The sequence below is a fragment of the Lontra canadensis genome, unplaced genomic scaffold (genome assembly GCF_010015895.1).
Source record: "Lontra canadensis isolate GAN:19392208 unplaced genomic scaffold, GSC_riverotter_1.0 scaffold205, whole genome shotgun sequence".
NCBI lineage: Eukaryota > Metazoa > Chordata > Mammalia > Carnivora > Mustelidae > Lontra > Lontra canadensis.
This window is the reverse complement of record NW_022631199.1, coordinates 1,047,067-1,067,898: the sequence shown is the minus strand read 5'-3', so window position 1 is coordinate 1,067,898 and position 20,832 is coordinate 1,047,067. Positions and strand designations below refer to the sequence as shown.

The 20,832-nt window shown below is 36.1% G+C and overlaps 1 protein-coding gene across 1 annotated transcript in view; it reads left to right on the top strand.

Moving 5' to 3' along the window:
• Positions 1–20,479, top strand: part of LOC116861732 (olfactory receptor 6M1-like) — an 88,360-nt gene extending 67,881 nt beyond the window's left edge. Inside the window, 2 exon segments of the mRNA XM_032848502.1 lie at positions 19,490–20,037; positions 20,039–20,479. Of these exon segments, the coding sequence (XP_032704393.1) occupies positions 19,490–20,037; positions 20,039–20,479 (989 nt within the window).
• The last annotated feature ends 353 nt before the right edge of the window (positions 20,480–20,832 follow it).

Below are 20,832 nucleotides of genomic sequence, written 5' to 3'. Positions count from 1 at the left end.
TTGAAACTAATATTACATGGTATGTTCTCTACCCGGAATTTAAATAACGTTATATGTATACACACACACACACACACACACACACACACACACACACATAAAATATGGAGCTAAACCACAGAAGCAGGGTGCATGCATGCAGTATTCAATGGAGAAAGTCCCTGAGGGGCCAGGCCCTGGGCACTAAGTGATTTCTTTTTCATAAAGCCATTAATTTCAGGAGCAGGAGATATAACTAGCTACTTAATAAACAGAAGAAGACAGAAACTTAGACAAAATGCCAAGATGGAGGAAGTTATTGCAAGTGAAAGAACCAGATAACTCCACAGCCAAACAGATGCAAGTAATATGATGATGGAGAATGTAAGGCAACAATCATAATGATTTTCACTGTGCTTGAGAAAAGAATGAAAGACATCAGTGAGATCTTTAATATATAAATGAAAGAGTTTTAAAAAATCAATCGGAAATGAAGTTCATGTTAAATGAGATTAGAAACACTCTTGACATAATGAACAGCAAGCTAGAAGAAGCAGCAGAGCAATTAGTGATCTAAAAGACAAACTAAAGGAAAGTAATGAAGCTGAACAGAAGAGAAAGAAAAAAAAAGAATTATGGAATAAGAGTACAGATTTGGGGAACCCTATGACTCCATCCAACATAATAATATAAGAGTCCCAGAAGAACAAGAGAGAGAAAAAGGAGTAGAAAATTTATTTGAGGAAAGAATACCTAGAAACTTCCTAATATGGGAAAAAGAAACGGACATCCAAATCTGGGAGGAGCAGAGAAATCTCATCAAAACCAACAAAAGCAAGTTAATGCTGAGACATATTGTAATTAAACTTGCAAAATATAGTGATAAACAAAAAATCTTAAAAGCCACAAGACAAAAGATATCATAACTTATTAAGGAAACCTATAAGTCTAGTCAAAGATTTCTCCACAGAAACTTGGCAAGCCAGAAGAAAGTGGCATGATATATTCACCATGCTAATTGGGAAGAACTGCAGCCATTAGTACTAGTACTCTCTCCAGCAAGGCCATTATTCAGAATAGAAGGAAAGATAGAGTTTCCATGATAAAAACTAAACAAGTATGTGACTACTAAACCAGCCCTGTAAGAAATATTAAAGGAGACTCTTTGAGAGACCAAAAGTGACACAGACCTTAAAGGATCAGAGAAAATCTCTAGAAACAACAGCAAAATAATAAACAAACAAGCAAACAAATAAATAAAAATAAATTGAAATAAATACATAATAAATAAGTAAATAAATAATTGATAAAAATACATATCAGTCAAAAATTACTTTGAAAGTAAATTAACTAAATGCATCAGTGAAAAAATATAAGGAGTTGGAATGGATAAAAAAAAAAAAGACTTTTCTATATGTTGCCTGCGAGAGATTTATTTTAGACCTGACACTTAAAGATCAAAAGCAAGAGATGGAGAAACATTTATCATGCAAAGGGAGTTCAAAAGAATGCAAGAATAGCAATACTTATATCAGACAAGCCACACTTCAAAAAAAAAACTGAAAGAAGAGACAAAGAAGGGCACTACCCATTACCCTATTACCCCTTCTCCACCCGAAAACCCCAGACTGTTTCTCAGGGTCCATAGTTTCTCATGGTTCATCTCCCTCTCTGATTTCTCCCCCTTTGGATTTCCCTCCCTTCCCCTGTGGTCCTCTGTGCTATTGCTAATGTTCCACATATGAGTGAAACCATATGATAGTTATCTTTCTCTGTTTGACTTTCTTCATTTAACATAATCCCTTCTAGTTCCATCCATGTCGATGCAAATGGTGGGTGTTCATCATTTCTGGCTGAATAATATTGCACTGAATGTATGAACCACATCTTCTTTATCCATTTATCTGTTGAAGGACATCTCAAGTCCTTCCACAGTTGGGCTACTATGGACCTCACTACTAAGAACATAAGGGTGCATGTACCCCTTCTTTTGATTATGTTTGTATCTTTGTGGTAAATAGCCTAGTGTAATTGATGGGTCATAGGGTAGCTCTATTGAGGAAGGCATGTGCTGTGATGAGAACTGGGTGTTATACTTAACTAATATACTTAACTAACTAATATACTTAACTATATAACTAATAACTAATAACTAAGTATAATAGCTAATATACTTAACTAACTCTGAACACTGCATCAAGTACTAATTATGTATTATACAGTAGCTAACTGAACAAAATGAAACAAAAAAAGGCACTACATCATAGTAAAGGGGACTGTTCAATAAGAATACCTAACAATTCTAAATACTTATGCACCCAATATTGGAACACCCAATTATATAAGGGACTGATAACAAACAGAGGAACTAATCAATAATAATACATTACTAATAGGGGATGTGAACATCCCACTTACATCAATGGATTAAATCCTCAAAACAGAAAATTAGCAAAAAAAATAATGGCTTTGAATGGCACTGGAGTGGATGGATTTAACAGATAATATATTCAGAACATTTCATTCTCAAACAGCAGAATACACATTTTTTTTCAAGTACATTTGGAACATTCTTCTGAATAGATTACATTTGAGGCCCTAAAGCAAGTCTCAACACATATAGAACCTTTAAATCCTATCAGCACCTTTTATGATAATAGCACTTTGAAACTAGAAGTCAACCAGAAGAAAGAATAAGGAAAAAAACACAAAGACATGGGGGTTACACAACATTCTATTAAACAATTGATGTGTAAACAAGGAGATCTCTCAACAAGGCTCTCTGCTCAGTGGGAAGCCTGCTTCCTACTCTCTCTCTGCCTGCTTGTGATCTTTGTCCGTCAAATAAATAAAATCTTTTAAAAAAATTTAAAAAAAGATACTGATTTTATTTCCTTTGTAGGTATACCTAAAAGTGGGATTTCCGGATCATAAGTTCATTATGTGTTTAATATATTGAGGTAACTCCAAATTGTTTCCCAGAAGTATCTTGATATTGACTTTGCAAAGACTTTTTGGATATGATGCCAAAAACAAAGACAATAAAAGCAAAAATGGATAAGTATGATAGCATCAAACTAAAAAGCTTCTTTACAGCAATAGCATGTAAACAGCAAGAAAAAGCAACCCAGAGGAAAAAAATTGCAAACCATATATGAAGAGAGTCAATAGTTAATATTCAGTATATATAAGGAAGTATGTATCATATTCAATATATATAAGGAAAAAAGTATATATATATATGTATGTATATATTCATATATATTATCATATATATATATTCATTCACATATATGTATGTGTATATATATGTGAATGAATGACAGCAGAAACAAACAAACCCAAATTAAACTGATTTAAATGTGGGCAAATGACCATAATAAACATTTCTCAAAGAATATATACAGGCATAAGAAAAGGTGCTCAACATCAATAATCATCAGGATTAGTGCAAATCAAATTAATGCACATCAAAACCAAAGTAAGATACCATCTCATTCCTGTTAGGATGGCTATTATCAAAAAAACAAAAGTGCACTCCCCCCAAGTCCACCAACCAGCCACCGCCCCCCCTCCTGCAGGCCTCAGTTTGCTTCTGAAGACCAAGAGTATCTTATGGTTTGTCTCCTTCCCCAGTCCCAACTTATTTAATTTTTCCCTCCCTTTTCCCCACAAACCCCCACCGTGCTTTTCAAATTCTTCATATCTGATAGATCATAAGATAACTGTCTTTCTCTGATTGACTTATTTTGCTAAGCATAATACCCTCTAGTTCCATCCATGTTGTTGCAAATGGCAAGATTTCATTTTTGATGGCTGCATAGTATTCCTGTGTGTGTGTGTGTGTGTGTGTGTGTGTGTGTGTGGGTGTGTGTGTGTGTGTGACATCTTCTTTATCCAGTCATCTGTTGATGGACATCTAGTTTTTTTCCATAGTTTGGCTATTGTGGACATTGCTGCTATAAACATTCAGGTTCACATGCCCCTTTGGATCATTTCTTTTCTTTTCCTTTTCTTTTTTCATTAACACATGATGTGTGATTTGTTTCAGGGGTACAGGTCTGTGGTTTATTAGTTTTACACAGTTTGCACCACTCACCGTGGCACATGCACTTCCCAGTATCCATCACCCAGGCTCCCCATCCCTCACACATCCCTCCACTCCAGCTGACCTCAGTTTGTTTCCTGAAATTAAGAGCCTAGGGGATGCCTGGGTTGCTCAGTTGATTAAGCAACTGCCTCCAGCTCATGTTATGATCACAGGGTCCTGGAATAAAGCCCCACATCAGGCTCCCTGCTCAACAGAGAGCCTACTCTACCTCTCCCTCTGTCTGCCACTCTGCCTACTTGTGCTTTCTCTCTGTGTCAAATAGATAAATAAAATTAAAAAAAAAAACGAACAACTGGTGATGAAATAGGGGTGATAAAGGGTCCCTGGTGCATGTAATATTTTTAAGTATTTTCAATATTTTTAAATTAAAGATTAAAGAAAACTTTTCCAGATTAAAGAAAGCTTTTCCATGAAATATGCTATGATTATTTATCTATCTCATTTATGATCAAATGTGATATAGGAAAATATACTGAGGGAAGAATCACGGTCAGTAACATCATAGAAAAGAAACTTCTGTGGTTTTCTATTATTTCCATGAGTAGCAAGATATTATAACAATTTAATATGGAATTCAGAATTCCTTTGTTAACACATTTTTATAGATTTTCTGCTTGTTGCTTTTATTTTATTTTATTATTTTATATTCTTTCTTCTGCTCTGGCTAGATTATCCACTCATTGAGTTTGAGTAGAACTGATGATAATGAATAGCTATTTTTTTTCTTTTATTCTTAATTCCACAGAAACTTTTGAAGTTTCAAAATCAAGTTTCAAGTGTACAAGTTTCACGTTTCAAGTATACAAAATCAAGTGTACAGTTTTCTGAAGGGTTTATTTATTTTAACTTCTTCATATTAAAAATTTTCCTGTTCAAGAAGGTTGTTTATTTTGAATATTTTAATTCATTTTTAAGACCACCCACACTGTTCTAATGTGTTCTATTAATGTTGGAAATTATACTGGCTGAGTTATAATGTAATGAAAAACTCTGAAAAGAACAAGGTGTCCATCATCAGATGAATGGATAAAAAAGATGTAGAATACATATGTGTGTGTGTGTGTGTGTGTGTGTGTGTGCGCGTGTGTGTGTGTGTATATATATGAACATTTTACTCATCCATCAAAAGGGTTGAATACTTACCATTTACACTGATGTGGATGGAACTGGAGGGTGTTATGCTTAGTGAAAGAAATCAACCAGGGGAAGATAATTATCATATGGTTTCACTCACATGTGGATTATAAGAAACAGCTCAGAGGATCATAGGGGAATGGAGGGAAAACTGAATGGGAAGTCATCAGAGAAGGAGAAAAACCACAAGAGACTCTTAATTATAGGACACAAACTGAGGATTCCTGGAGAGGAGGCGGGTGAGGGGATGGGGAAACTGGGTGATGGGCATTTGTGGTGAGCACTGGGTGTTATATACAATTGATAAATTATTGAACCATACATGTGAAACTAATGATGTACTGTATTTTGGCTAATTGAATGTAAATTTTTAAAAATCCAATAGTGAACTATGCTCCTAAAATGAAACCAACAGAGCATTGTTGCATATTTTCAGTCTGAAATACTATTAGATTTGGTTATGAATATGTTTATTTATGTTTTCAATATACTTGTATTTCAATATATTACAATATACTTGTAATTCAATATACTTTTATTTATTTTTGTTATTAACATTCTTCATATCTAATTTTTATATCACGTTCATGTCAATCTTATCCAATCAGTTGGAGTGCATGCCCTACATTTCATTCGATAAGTCTATTAGGAAGATTTGTGGAGAACCAAAAATGCAGGGTAGTGGGAGGCCCTTAAGCTTGTCTTTTCTCTAGAACACATCTAGATTGCTATCAAATCCTTCTGAATACCCAGAAAATTGAGGGAAAAAAGATGACACACCCAGTAGAGTAGGATGTGAGGAGATATAGTTTGGGGGAAAAACTGATCACAGGTGTTGAAGAAGGGAGGGATCCCTGTCACAGAGAAAGGCAGGAGAGGGAGGCACACAGGCGAATGTACAAGGAGAAAGCTTTCCCAAAACCATTGGCTGAGAAAATGAGAGAAGTTGATTTTTATGATTTTTTGTTATAACCAGTGGTCTCAAAGACTGGAATTTTAAAGATCAGAGAGCTTGGCTGGGATAGAGCCCTGAGTGTTCTGCCCTACCACTGGAAAAAAGTCAGGCAAGTAACCCCAAGGTAGACAGCATGATCTGAAGAACGCCTAAGGCCCATGAGGGAGAGATGGTTTGCTTTTATTGGAGTGTTTCTGTGATAGGTGACATTCACAGAGACAATTTGCCAGGGACAAAAGACCCTGCTTGTCCTATTTCCTTTCCCCAGCCTTCAGAGTAGGTGCAGAGACACCTTGTGTGGGCTTCTGGCCCCAACCCTGGCTGCCTAAACTGATTGTTCCAACACCTATGCCCCTGAGCTCTGGCATTACTGTCCTTTGTCAAATCTCTCTCAGACCCAGTGTGGCAAGACCCTCCTACAGAACCTAGAGCACACAATCACAGCATTTCCCTAAGTTTTGCAATTCTGTGTCAGTGGCTGGGATAGAGCCCAAAGCACACTGCTTTGCTCCAGGCAGGCAAGCAACCCAGAGACAGAACACATGGAAACTGTGATCTGAAAAATGTTTGGGATGCTCAGGGGGATTACTCACTCTTCTGGGAGTGCTTCCCTGAGAGTAGCAACAACAACAGAGACCCCTTTTCAGAAACAAAGGAGCAGATTGATACCATTTTCTCCCTGTACGCATTAGCATAAACCATCTTCATTAGAAAGCACAGTGCCAACACCAAGCCCCACCATCTGCTTTCTGTTGCTACTGCTTTTCTCAGGCAAGAGGACATAAGTGCCCATGCAGTGCATCCCTTCCCCAGAAAAGCAGACAAAACTTGTGCACACACCATGTCTCCCAACTAGTAAGTTCTGAAAGGCTTCAGTTCTAGTGGGAGTGGCTGTTATGCCTGAGTTTTTGTGTCCCACGTCCGAGAGATCACCAAGGAGCCAACACCAATATAAACACACGAGGGTTTATTCAGTAAGCTTAAGCCTGGGCCCAAGTATACCCGACACAGTGGAGTAGGGACTTGGACCCCGAACCAGACTACAGTCAGAGTTTTTAAAGGCAGAGTAGGGGTGGATTCAGTGGTGGGTGAGGACAAAGAGGGTGTTCAGAAGGGCTATCAGGGTAAAGAAGACTGTCAGGATATTGGAGGCCTGGTTATTATCAAGGAAAGGCCATTTTTCCCTCTAATGAGGCTCTAACATGAAGTCAGTTGAGAGTTTCCTGGTGGAATGTCACATTCCTCCTATCAAGCATCCTTGTTAGTGAGACTTAGCACTGGGACATTTGTAAACTGAGGGAGACTCCTGTCTTGAAGGATTGTGATTTCTATAAGTTATCTATTTGTTCACTCATACTATCGAGGGGAGAGGAGTGGGTGGAGAGGGGGTGCAAGGTGCCAGCTTTTGCTTTGTCAAGATGGCTGTACTTATGTCAGGGGTAGACTTGAGGTGGGTACAGCCTTGTTTTTCTTGGCCTCCACAGGGGTATCAGGTCTCATTGAGCAAGCTGACCAGAGCACACCTAGTTATAACTCAACACATTCTTGCCAAGAACCGAACATTGGCAACTGCAGGTAATGAGAGCCTCTGCAGATGACTGGCCTGAAGGATAGAGCAGCTAAAACACAGAAGCAGAGTGTTAACAGCACCCAATGGAGACACTCCCTCAAGTGCTAGGTCCTAGACACTATATGACCTCTTCATATGGCCATTACCCTCAGAAGCAGGAAACATAACAGGATTTTCTAACAGAAAGAAGAAGGTAGAGACTGACAAATGCCAAGATGGAAGAGTGCATCCTAAAAGAAAGAACAAGAAATGGTCATGACCAGACATCTAATTGAAATAGATTCAAGTAATTTGTCTGATGGAGAATTTAAAGCAACAGTCACAAGATACTCACCAGGCCTCCAAGAACAATGGAAGACATCAGGGAGATCCTTGCAATAGAGATAAAGTTTAAAACAAAAATAAAAATTAAAAAAAGGAAATCGATCAGTAATGAAAATGCAATGGACATTCAAAACAGATTGGATGTAATGACTGGGAGGTTAGAAGAAGAAAAACAATGAATAAATAATATTGAATATAAAATAATGATACAAATAATGAAGCTGAACCAAAGAGAGAAAAAAAGAACTATGAATCCAGTAATAGATTTTGGAACTCAGTGACTCCATCAAACATAATAACATTTGTACATACAAATTCCAGAAGAAAAAAGAGCAAAGAGGACTGAAGGTTTATTTGAGGAAATAGTAGTTGAAAATTCCATAATCTGGGGAAGTAAGGCTAACTGCAGATCTCTCCACAAAAACTTGGAAAGCCAGTAAACAGGGGCATGATTTATTCAATGTGCTGAATGAGAAAAATGAAAAAAATCTACAGTCAATATATTATCCATCAAGGCTATAATTCAGAATAGAAGGAGAGATAAAGAGTTTCCCAAAGGAACAAAAATTAAAGGACTTCATGATCGCCAACCCAGTCCTGAAAGAAATATTAAAGTGGGCCCTTGAGTTGCAAAGAAAGACCAAAAGTGACAAAAACTAGATAGGAACAGGGGAAAACTCCAGAAACATTGACAAAACAAATAATAAAATATCACTAAATACATATCTATCAATGATTACTTTGAGTGTAAATGGACTAAATGGTCCAATAAAAAGAATATAGGATATTAGAATGGATTAAAAATACAAGACCCATCTATATGTTGCCTAAAGAGACTCATTTAGATTTAAAGACAACTGCAGGTTTAAAGAGAGTGGATTGAGAAGCATGTATCATGGAAATGGAAGTCAAAAAAAGCCAAGTAGCAATACTCATAAAAGATAAACTAGATTTGAAATCAAAGACTGTGGGCTCCCAGGTGGCTCAGTCGTTAAGCATCTGCCAACAGCTCCAGTCATGATTCCAAGGTCCTGGGATCAATCCCCACGTTGGGCTCCCTGCCCTGCCAGGAGACTGCTTCTCCCTCTCCCACTCCCCCTGCTTGTTGTGTTCCCTCTCTTGCTGTGTCTCTCTCTGTCAAATAAAATAAAATCATAAAAATCAATCAACCAAACACTGTAGCAAGAGAAGAAGGAAGGGCACTCTATCAAAATAAAGAACACAATCCACCAAGAGTATCTAACAATTGTAAATATTTATGACCCTAACATGGGAGTAGCCAAATACATAAAACAATAACAAACATAAAGAAACTTATTGATAATAGTACAATAATAGTAGGGGACATTAATACCCCACTTACACCAGTGGACAAATCATCTAAGCAGAAAATCAATAAGGAAACAATGTCTATTCGCACTCTGGGCTAGGTGAACTTAACGGATATATTCAGAACATTTCCAGGAGGAGATACCTTCTTCTAAATAGAAGAATATAGTTTCTTTGCAGTGCATACGGAACATTCTCCATAGTATTTCATATACTAGGTCACAGTCGGGCCATAACAAGTACAAAACACTGCAATTATAACATACATGTTTTCTGGCCAAAATGCTATGAACCTTAAAGTCAGTCACAAATACATGGAAGATATAGAATACGCTACTAAAGAATGAGTGGATCATCTAGCATATCAAAGAAGAGTTTAAAAAATACATGGAAACAAATGAAGATGGAAACAAAATTGTCCAAAATATTTGGGATGAAGCAAAAGCAGTCCTACGAGGGAAATGCACAGCAACACAGGTGAACCTGAAGAAACAAGAAAAACCTCAAATAACCAACCTAACCTTATACCTAAAGGAGTTAGAAAAACAACAAATAAAGCCTAAAGGAAGCAAAACAGAAATTAGAAATTGTTGAGTAAAATTAATGATATAGAAATTTTAAAAAATATAACAGATCAATAGACTTAGGAGAAGGTTCTTTGAAAAATTAATAAAATTGATAAACTGCTAGCTAGATATATCAAAAATAAATATAAACAAGAGAGAAGAAATAATACTACCATGGAAATATAACAATTTTAAGAGAACATTATGATAACTATCTGCCAACAAATTTGACAATCTGGAAGAAATTTATTAATTCCTAGAAACATATGATTTACCAAAACTGAAAGAGAAAGTAATAGACTACTTGAATGGACTGGGAACCAGGAAGATAGTTAAATCGGTAATCAAAAATCACCCAAGAAACAAAAGTCAAAGGCCAGAAGGCTTCGCAAGGGGAATTCTTCCAAACTTTTTTTTTCAGTGTTCCAAGATTCATTGTTTATACACCACACCCAGTGCTCCATGCAATACATGCCCTCATTAATATGCATCACCAGGCTCACCCAACCCCCATCCCCCTTCCCTCCAAAACCCTTAGTTTTTTTTCTCAGAGTCCATAGTCTCTCATGCTTCATCTCCCTCTGTGATTTGCCTCAATTCACTTTTACTTTCTTTCTCCTAATGTTTTCCATGTTATTCCTTATGCTGCACAAGTAAGTGAAACCATATGATAATTGAATCTCTCTGCTTGACTTATTTCCCTCAGCATAATCTCCTCCAGTCCCATCCATGTTGAAACAAAAGTTGGGCATTCATCCTTTCTGATGGAGACGTAATACTCCATTGTATATATGGACAACATCTTCTTTATCCATTTGTCTGTTGAAGGGAATCTTAGCTTTTTCCACAGTTTGGCAATTGTGGCCATTGTTACTATGAACAGTGAGGGTACATATGGACTTACTTTTCACTATATTTGTAAATTTGGGGTAAATATCCACTAGTCAAAATGCCGGGTCATAGGGCAACTCTATTTTTAACTTCTTAAGGAATCTCCACACTGTTTTCCAAATTATCTGGCATCATGTTTCTTGATTTCAAACTTTACTACAAAACTCTGATCACTAAGACAGCATGACACTGGCACAAAAACAAATAGACCAGTGGAACAGAGTACAGAGTCCAGATATGGACCCACAACTCTATGGTCAACTAATCTTGGACAAAGCAGCAGAAATATACAGTGGAAAAAATACAATCTCTTCAATAAATGGTGCTGGGAAAATTGGGCAGCTATGTATAGGAGAATGAAACTTGACCATTCTTTACACCATACACAAAGATAAACTTGAAATGGATAAAAGCCTTCGTGAGGCAGGAATCTATCAAAATCCTAGAGGAGAACATAGGCAGCAACCTCTTTGAAATCAGCCACAGCAAGTTCTTTCAAGGCATGGTCCCAAAGGCAAAGGAAACAAAAACAAAAATGAACTTCTGGGACTTCATCAAGATCAAAAGCTTGTACACAGCAAAGGAAACAGTCAACAAGATAAAGAGGCAACCCACAAGATATTTTCAAATGACACTACAGACAAAGGGCTGATATCTAAGATCTATAAAGAACTCCTCAAACTCCACACTAAAAAAAAAAAAAAAAAAAAATTATCAAGTCAAAAAATGGGCAGAAGACATGAACAGGCACTTCCCCAAAGAAGACATGCAAATGGTTAACAGACACATGAAAAAATGCTCATCTTCACTAGCTATCAGGGAGATTCAAATCAAAACCACATTAAGATACCATCTTCCAAACATTTTTTTTTCCACCTTCTAAATATTTAATAGAAGTTCATACCTTTCTCAAACTTTTCCATAAAGAAAGAAGGAAAGAAAACTCCCAAATTCATTCTTTGATGTCAGGATTACCCTCATTTCAAATTCAAAGAGACTCCACTAAAAAGGAAAACTATAGGCTAATATTCCTGATTGATATGGATGAGAAAATTCTCACCAAAATGCTACCAAATTGAATCCAACAGTACATTAAAATAATTATTCACCATTCCTGCCTCACATCGAGGACTTTTATCCATTTCAAGTTTATCTTTGTGTATGGTCTAAGAGAATAGTTGAGATTCATTCTTTTACACATAGTTGTCCAATTTTCCCAGCACCATTTATTGAATAGACTGTCTTTTTCCACTGGATATTTTTTCCTGCTTTGTCAAACTTTCTTTAACCATAGAGTTGTGGGTTCATATCTAGACTCTCTACTCTGTTCCACTGGTCTATGTGTCTGTTTTTGTGCCAGTGCCATGCTGTCTTGGTGATTACAGCTTTGTAGTGAAGCTTGAAATCAGGCAATGTGATGCCCCCAGCTTCGTTTTTCTTTCTCAACATGTCCTTGGTAATTCTGGTCTTTTCTGGTTCCATACAAATTTTAGAATTCTTTGTTCCAGCTCTTTGAAAAATGCCAGTGAAAATTTGATGAGGTTGGTGTTGAAAGTATAGATTGCTCTGTACAGCATAGACATTTTTACAATGTTTATTCTTACAATCCATGAGCATAGGATGTTTTTCCATCTTTTTGTGTCCGCATAGCCAAGAAGCTTCTGCACAGCAAAGGAAACAGTCAACCAAGCAAAGAGCATCCCATGGGAAGAGAGAAGATATTTGCAATGACATTACAGATAAAGGGCTGATATCTAAGATTTATAAAGAACTTCTCAAATTCAACACCCAAAAAAACAAGTAATTTAAAAATGGGCAGAAGACACGAACAGACAATTCTCCAAAGAAGACACATGAATGGTTAACAGAGACAGGAAAAACCGTTCAACATCATTAGCTATCAGGGAGATTCAAGTCAAAACCACACTGGGATACAATCTTATGCCAGTCAGAGTAGCTAAAATTAACAAGACAGGAAACAACAATTGTTGGCAAGGATGTGGAGACAAAGGGAACACTCTTATACTCTTGGTGGGAATGCAAGCTTGTGCAGCCACTCTGGAAAGCAGTATGGAGGTTCCTCAAGACATTAAAAATAAAGCTACACTATGACCCAGCAATTCCACTACTAGGTATCTTTGCCCAAAGATACAGATGTGAAAGGAAAGGGCACATGCCTCTCAATGTTCATAGCAGTAATGTCCACATTAGCCAAATTGTGAAGGAGCTGAGATGCCCTTCAACAGATTAATGGATAAAGAAGACATATTTTATATATACAATGGGATATTACTCAGCCATTAGAAAGAATGAATACCCACCCATTGCACTGACATGGGCAGAACTGGAGGGGATTATGTTAAGAGAAATAATTCAAGAACAGAAAGACAATTCTCCTATGGTCTCACTTATACATGGAACATAAGGAATAGCATAGAGGACATAAGGAGAAGGAAGGGAAAAATGAAGGGGGGGTCAGAGTGGGAGATGAACCATGAGAGACTATGGACACCAGGAAACAAATTGAGGGTTTTAGAGGGCAGGGAGGTAGGGGGATGGGTTAGACTCATGATGGGTATTAAGGAGGGTGCGTATTGCATGGCACACTGGGTGTTACATGCAAACAATGGATCATGGAACCCTACATCAAACACTAATGAAGTAATGTATGGTGACTAACATGGCATAATAATAAAAAAAAAATCAGAAAAAGTTTCACTAGCTGAGATAAATGGTGGTCTTGTTTATTCAAATGACCAAATCTCATTAACGGATCACAATACATAAAAGGAACAGAAACAAGGCCCCTCAAAGGAGCAGAATAATACTACATTTACCAACCCAATCGAAAAGCATATTTATAGTATTTCTGACAAAGAAAAAGTATTCTTCATAAAGACTTTCAATGAACTAAAAGCGAGCACATCCAGGTAAACACATGAGGAAAATATTGCATGAGAAAAATGAGAATATCAACTAAGAGATAGAAACTATAAAAAAGTACCAAACTAATTCTGAAGCTTAAAAATAAACTAAAATGAAAGTGTCCATAAAGACGGGTCATTTGAAATCTTTGAGTCAGAGAAAGAAAAATATTATATGATTTCAATCATATGGAGAAGTGAAGAAACAATTGAGCAAACTAACAAACAAACAAAACAAAACAAAAAACAACACAGACAGAGACCAACCAAGAAACAGACACTTAAATCTAGTGAACAAAGTGATCGTTGGGGGGTTGGGTAAAACAGGTCATGGGAATTAGGGAGTGCACATGTGATGAGCACTGGATATTATAGAAAGTGTTGAATCACTAAATTGTATATGTGCAACTAATATTACACTCTATGTTAACCATTTGTTAAAATATTATTTTTGCCCCAATGCACTGTCTTTGTCAAAGATTGGTTGATTTTATTACATATTTATTATGTGTTTTTAAGAACCTATTTCTGATCTCTGTATTTTTTTCCAAAGGTCTGTTTAGTTCTTTTGCAAATACCATGTTGTCTTGATCAACAAAGATTTATAGGAAGTCTTGAATTCAGGTAGCACTAGTTTTCCAACTTAGTTCCTTTGATAATTTTCTAATCATATGATTTTGTTTTATAATTCTTGAGTTGTAGGGTTTCTTTATATATTCCACACATCGTCTCCTTATATTTTGCAAATATTTGTTTTTCAAATATTTTCTATCATTCCATAGTTTGCCTTTTCACCCGGGGTGTTTTCTTTCCTGTAAGGAAAAATTCTAGCCTTATGTTTTCACACTTGTCTATTTTTGCTTTTTATTCCTTGTTCTTTTTGGTGCCATATCCAAGAAATTTTTTATTAACATGTAATGTATTATTTGTTTCAGGGGTATAGGTCTGTGATTCATCAGTTTTACACAATTCACAGAGCTCACCATAGCACACACCCTCCCCTATGTCCATTACCCAGTCACCCTATCCATACCACCCTCCTCTACTCCAGCAACCCTTAGTTTGTTTCCTGAGATTGATTCTCTTCAGGTTTGTCTCCCTCTCTGGTTTCGTCCTGTTTTGTTTTCCCTCCATTCCCCCTGTGATCCTCTTTCTTGTTTCTCAAATTCCTCATATCAGTGAGATCATATGATAATTGCCTTTCTCTGACTTGTTCCAGTTAGCATAATACCCTCTAGTTCCATCCATATCATTGTAAATGACAAGATTTTGTTTTTTGATGGCTCCATATTCACATATGCATCATATGTGTGTATATATATATGCATATATATACACACATATATATGTATGTATGTATCTCACATCTTCAATATGCATTGATCTATTGATAGACATCTAGGCTCTTTTCATAGTTTGACTATTGGGGATGTTGCTGCTATAAACATTGGGGTGCACATGCCCCTTTGGATCACTACATTTGCAGCCTTAGGGTAAATACCCAGTAGTGTGATTGCTGGGTCATAGGGTAGTTCTATTTTCAACTTTTTGAGGAGCCTCCATGCTGTTTTCCAGAGTGGCTACACCAGCTTTCATTCCCACCAACAGTAAAGGATGGTTCCCCTTTCTCCACCTCCTTGCCAGCATATGTCTTTTCCTGACTTGTTAATTCTAGCCATTCTGACTGGTGTGAAGTGGTATCTCACTGTGGTTTTGATTTGTATTTCCCTCATGCTGGGTGATGTGGAGCACTTTTTCATGTGTCTGTTGGCCATCTGGATGTCTTCTTTGCAGAAGTGTCCATGTCTTCTGTCCATTTCCTGATTGGATTATTTGTTCTTTGGGTGTTGAGTTTGAGAAGTTCTTTAGACACTTTGGATACTAGCCCTTTATCTAATATGTCATTTGTGAATATCTTCTCCCATTCTATCAGTTGTCTTTTGGTTTTATTAACTGTTCCCTTTGCTATGCAAAAGCTTTTGATCTTGATGAAGTTCCAATAGTTCATTTTTTGCCCTTGCTTCCCTTGCCTTTGTTGATGTTTCTCAGAAGAATTTGCTGTGGCTGAGGTCAAAGAGGTTGTTGCCTGTGATCTCAAGGATTTTGATGGATTCCTGTCGCACATGGAAGGCTTTCATCCATTTGAGTCTATTTTTGTGTGTGTGGTGTAAGAAAAAAATGGTCCAGTTTTATTCTTCTGCATGTGCCTGTCCAATTTTCCCACCACCATTTGTTGAGGAGATTTTTTTCCAAAGAACATTAATTCCTGCTTTGTCAAAGACTAGTTGACCATACAGTAGATGGTCTATTTCTGGGCTCTCTATTCTGTTCCATTAATTTATGTGTCTGTTTTTGTGCCAGTACCATACTGTCTTGTTGATTACAGCTTTGTAATAGAGCTTGAAGTCTGGAATTGTGATGCCATGAACTTTGGCTTCCTTTTTCAACATTCTTCTGGCTATTCATAGTCTTTTCTAATTCCACATAAATTTTGTGATTATTTGTTCCATTTATTTGAAAAATTGGATGGTATTTTTACAAGGATTGCATTAAATGTATAGATTGCTTTTGGTAGCATAGACATTTTCACAATATTTGTTCTTCCAGTCCATGAGCATGGATTGTCTTTCCATTACTTTGTGTCTTCCTCAATTTCTTTCATGAGTACTTTATAGTTTTCTGAGTATATACTCTTTCCCTCTTTGGTTAGGTTTTTCCTAGGTATCTTATGGTTTTGGGTGCAATAGTAAATGACACTGACCCCTTAATTTCTCTTTCTTCTCTCTTGCCTTTGTCATATATAAAAGCCATCTGAACTGGCAAAGAAGAAGTCAAACTCTCACTTTTGCAGATGATATGATACTATATGTGGAAAACTCAAAAGGCTCCACTCCAAAACTGAAAGAACTCATACAGGAATTCCGTAAAATGTCAGGATATATATCAATGCACAGAAATCAGCTGCATTTCTATACATTCAATTGTTTTTATGTCCCAATTATATTTTTATTTACTACATAAAAGTATGCAATTTTATTTCTTATGTATGTATGTTTTCTTTCATTCTTGACTAGTTTATATGCCTCTGATGGCATGGATTAGATATGTTTTCTCAGTGAATCAAAGTACATCCAGTCAATAAGTGTTGGTAACATCTTTTTTGAAAAAAAATAATGTGTTTTAGATAAATTTGTATTTTATAATTTTCTTACATATTTATATATAGATATATGTATCTATATACATATATAGATATATATATATATACATGTTTACTAACTATATGAAGTAGTTACCACAGTTCAGTTTGATAATCAATAATCAGTTTGATATCAATAATGATCTATCTCCTATGGTTTTTGTAAAGTTAAAAAAAAACCTGCACTTTTTAGAAGAATCCCTAATACAAAGTGAGTATTAAATAAATGTATATGGTGATGATGGTGATGATGATGATGATGATGATGAAGATGAAGATGAAGATGAAAACACATTCCATGACATTTTACTGCAATTAAAGGACTGATTCCTGTCAATAGCATCTGCAATGATTTTACTGATTTCTTTTTGGTTTTTTAGGCTCCTATAGAAGTTGTGTTTACAAGTTCTTTTCTAATTTGAGAAACTTATTTTAATTAGAATTGTCATAAATTATTCTCTGGAGTGTTGTCTCAGTAGAAGCTCTGTCCCTAAAGAAGCAGAAATAATGAACTCAACCTTCCCTCCTGTTTTTATATTACAGTAATTTGTACATGTGATCATTGGTACACCATAGTATTGATTCACTCATTCCTACACAGAGTCCTTATACAGTATCCTATAAACATAGTCATATACTCCTGTGCCTTGTTTCTTAACATTCTGAGACTGTCAGGAGAATGCAGTCCATAGAAATGATTCTAATCATGGATGACACACAAACCATGCAGTTATAAAGGAGCAATACTCTGAAACCATGTATTTGCACGTTCATAAAAATTCTGAGGTACCCTCCTGCAGGTAAGCAAAGAATTGACAATATTCTCTTCTTTCAACTGATGGTCTTTCTTTCTTTTCCATTTCTCACTTACTGATAATATTGTGTAAAATTTTGGAATTGACTGAAAGGATTGTTATTGTCCCAACTTGGGACTTTAGTGTTTATCTTATATTACTAGTGCTCTCAAGGCATCCATTAATTGCCCATGATCAAACCAATTATTTAGCAGATCACAGGAAAGACTCACAAATAAAACACCTTACTCCACAATTATTTTTTCCCACCAAATCAATTAATATTTCCTTTCCCGTCTGTGATTAAAGGAAAGTAAACTGTGGCCCTTCATAATACATAACCACATTAAGAAATTTATTACCTATTAACTAAACTACAGAATTCATGTTATTATTTTAGGAATAGTCATTATAAAGAATCACAGTGCAAACTCCCAACATTGATCCAACTTTTTCTCTTCTATCATAAAATGAATAATACACAAAACTCAGAAATTTATCTGAATAAATTCTCACTTTCTTCTTCATTGTGAAGTAAATAAATAAGAATAAAAGTCATCAAAAGAAAAAACAAATAATTTAGGTCAGAAAAAAAGAAAGTGACCAAACAAATTAAAAGACACAAGATCTTGTCTTATTTCCAACTTTGACCCTTCAATGATATAAATTTTATCTAATCTCTACAACATTCATCCATCACATCTATTGAAGAGCAGCGGAAGACATTCCTAATTAAATTAGCATTTCCAACACCAATCAGTAAGAAATTTGTGTTTCTTGTAATCTGAAATTTGAAATCACTCCATAATTCTAACTTTTAACAAAACAAACAAAATAAATTAATTAACTAATTAAAACAACAAAACAATCTCCTCTCCATGAATGGTGTGGTTTTCTCTGTCCTTTTTAGTTTTGATTTGCAGTATGAACTGTACAAAATTAGGCTTTGCTGCTTCTCTTAGTCAAATTCAAAAACATCCATTATTTTCTCCTTCTTCCCTAAAGTTTTCTGTGATTGAATTCCAAGATAAATTTAATCACAGTGATAAAGTCATGTTTTGATTATTTTTTTACTCTTAAGTGACCTCTGAACATCTTATTCAATATGAAATGTGATTCTATATAGAGATTACATGAGACTGACTTTATTTTCCTTAGTGGTCAATTTAACTGTAACAGATGTTAGAACCAGTAACTCAGGAGTCATGAACCTATTACTGATCATGTATATATTTGTTGTTGTTGTCTTTGTTGTTGTTCTTTTTAATACTTTTTCTAACAATGAAAATAAAATAGTTTTTAAAAGCTATTTTTGTACACATATATTAATACAGAATTAGACATGACTGCAACTCTGCCAGCACTCTGAATGAATGCCTTTAAATCTGAAGGGATTAAGGTCACTGTGTTATGTCTATATCAAAGGGCACACTACTCATCTGTCCCCATGCAGGGCTAACTTCAGTCTCAGAGTCCCTACACAGAGGGAAGCATCACTGGCCTTTCAAAAGAGCACTTTTCACCATCTTACTGTAGAATTGTCTTCCATAGGTCATCTTAGGACTTATTTATATATGGGGAAAATGTAATTTGTTTAATTTTTTCCATTATCATACCTCCACAAAGAGAAACATGACTGATAGCTATAGATAGGGTACTTCTAATGTTGAATTGCAAAGACCAACCATGAACGTATCTTTTTTATTATGTCAGGTGGAAGTGGCAACATTATGGATCACAGAAACAAGACCAGAGTCACTGAGTTCATTCTTCTGGGGTTTCAGAATGAGAAAGAAATAGAAATTCTTCTTTTTTCTGCCTTCCTGCTCATGTACATGACATCTCTGATTGGCAACACCATGATCATCCTTTTGGTGTGTGGTGACTACCGTCTGCATTCACCCATGTATTTCTTTGTAGCCAATCTTTCTTTCCTTGAAGTTGCCATCACCTCCACAGTGGTACCGAAGATGCTAGCTAACACATTTTTCCTAACCAAGAGAATATCCTTTGTGGGATGTCTTACTCAGTCTTTCTTCTACTTCCTTCTGGGATCCACAGAATTCTTCATCCTGGCCATCATGTCTTTTGATTGATATATTGCCATTTGCAACCCACTGAGGTATGCCATCATCATGAATAAACAGACATGCATATTCTTGCTTCTAGGATCTTATGTGGGTGCATTATTGTCAATTTTAGTGCCATTGGTCTTAACTGCTCCTCTTCCCTTTTGTGGGCCAAATATAATCAATCACTTTATTTTTGTGTGACAGTGGCCCAGTGCTAAAGCTGGTGTGTGCAGACATCTCTCTGGTTGAGGTGGCTGACTTTATCTCCTCTGCTGTGTTGCTTTTGGGCTCTTTGCTCCTGACAGGAGTGTCTTACCTGTACATTATTGTTACTATCCTTAGAATTCCCTCTGCCCAGGGACGACAGAAAGCTTTCTCCACCTGTGTTTCACATATCACTGTAGTGACACTTTATTATGGAAGCTCCATCTTTATCTATGTCTGCCCAAAAAAGGAAAATGTGATGGATGTTAACAAATTTGCCACAGTGCTCAACACCATTGTAACGCCAATGCTGAACCCTTTCATCTACAGCCTTCGAAATGAGAAAGTCAGAGAATCCCTGAGTGATGCCTTCAAAAAATGTGTAGGGATGGTGACAAATTCAAGAGCTTTAAGATCTGAAAAATAATACCTTTGCAACAAAGATATCTTCATGTGGCAAAAAAATGATTTTGTCATGTAACTAAAAGTTACTATTCTGGCAAAAGGAAGAAATTCATGTGAACATAGATAATTTCCTAAGCCATATCCAGGTTTACTGAAGAGTAATGCACATAGATCTGAAAATGTGTACATGCATTTGTAATATATACACACATATTGATAGGCAGACTGATAATATATACATATAGTTATCATTGTTTCCATTTGTTTTTGTAACTCCAGTGTTTTAAAAATAAAATCCTAGGGATGACTGGGTGGCTCAGTCAGTTAAGTGTCTGCCTTCAGTTCAGGTCATGATTCAAGGGTCCTGGGATGAAT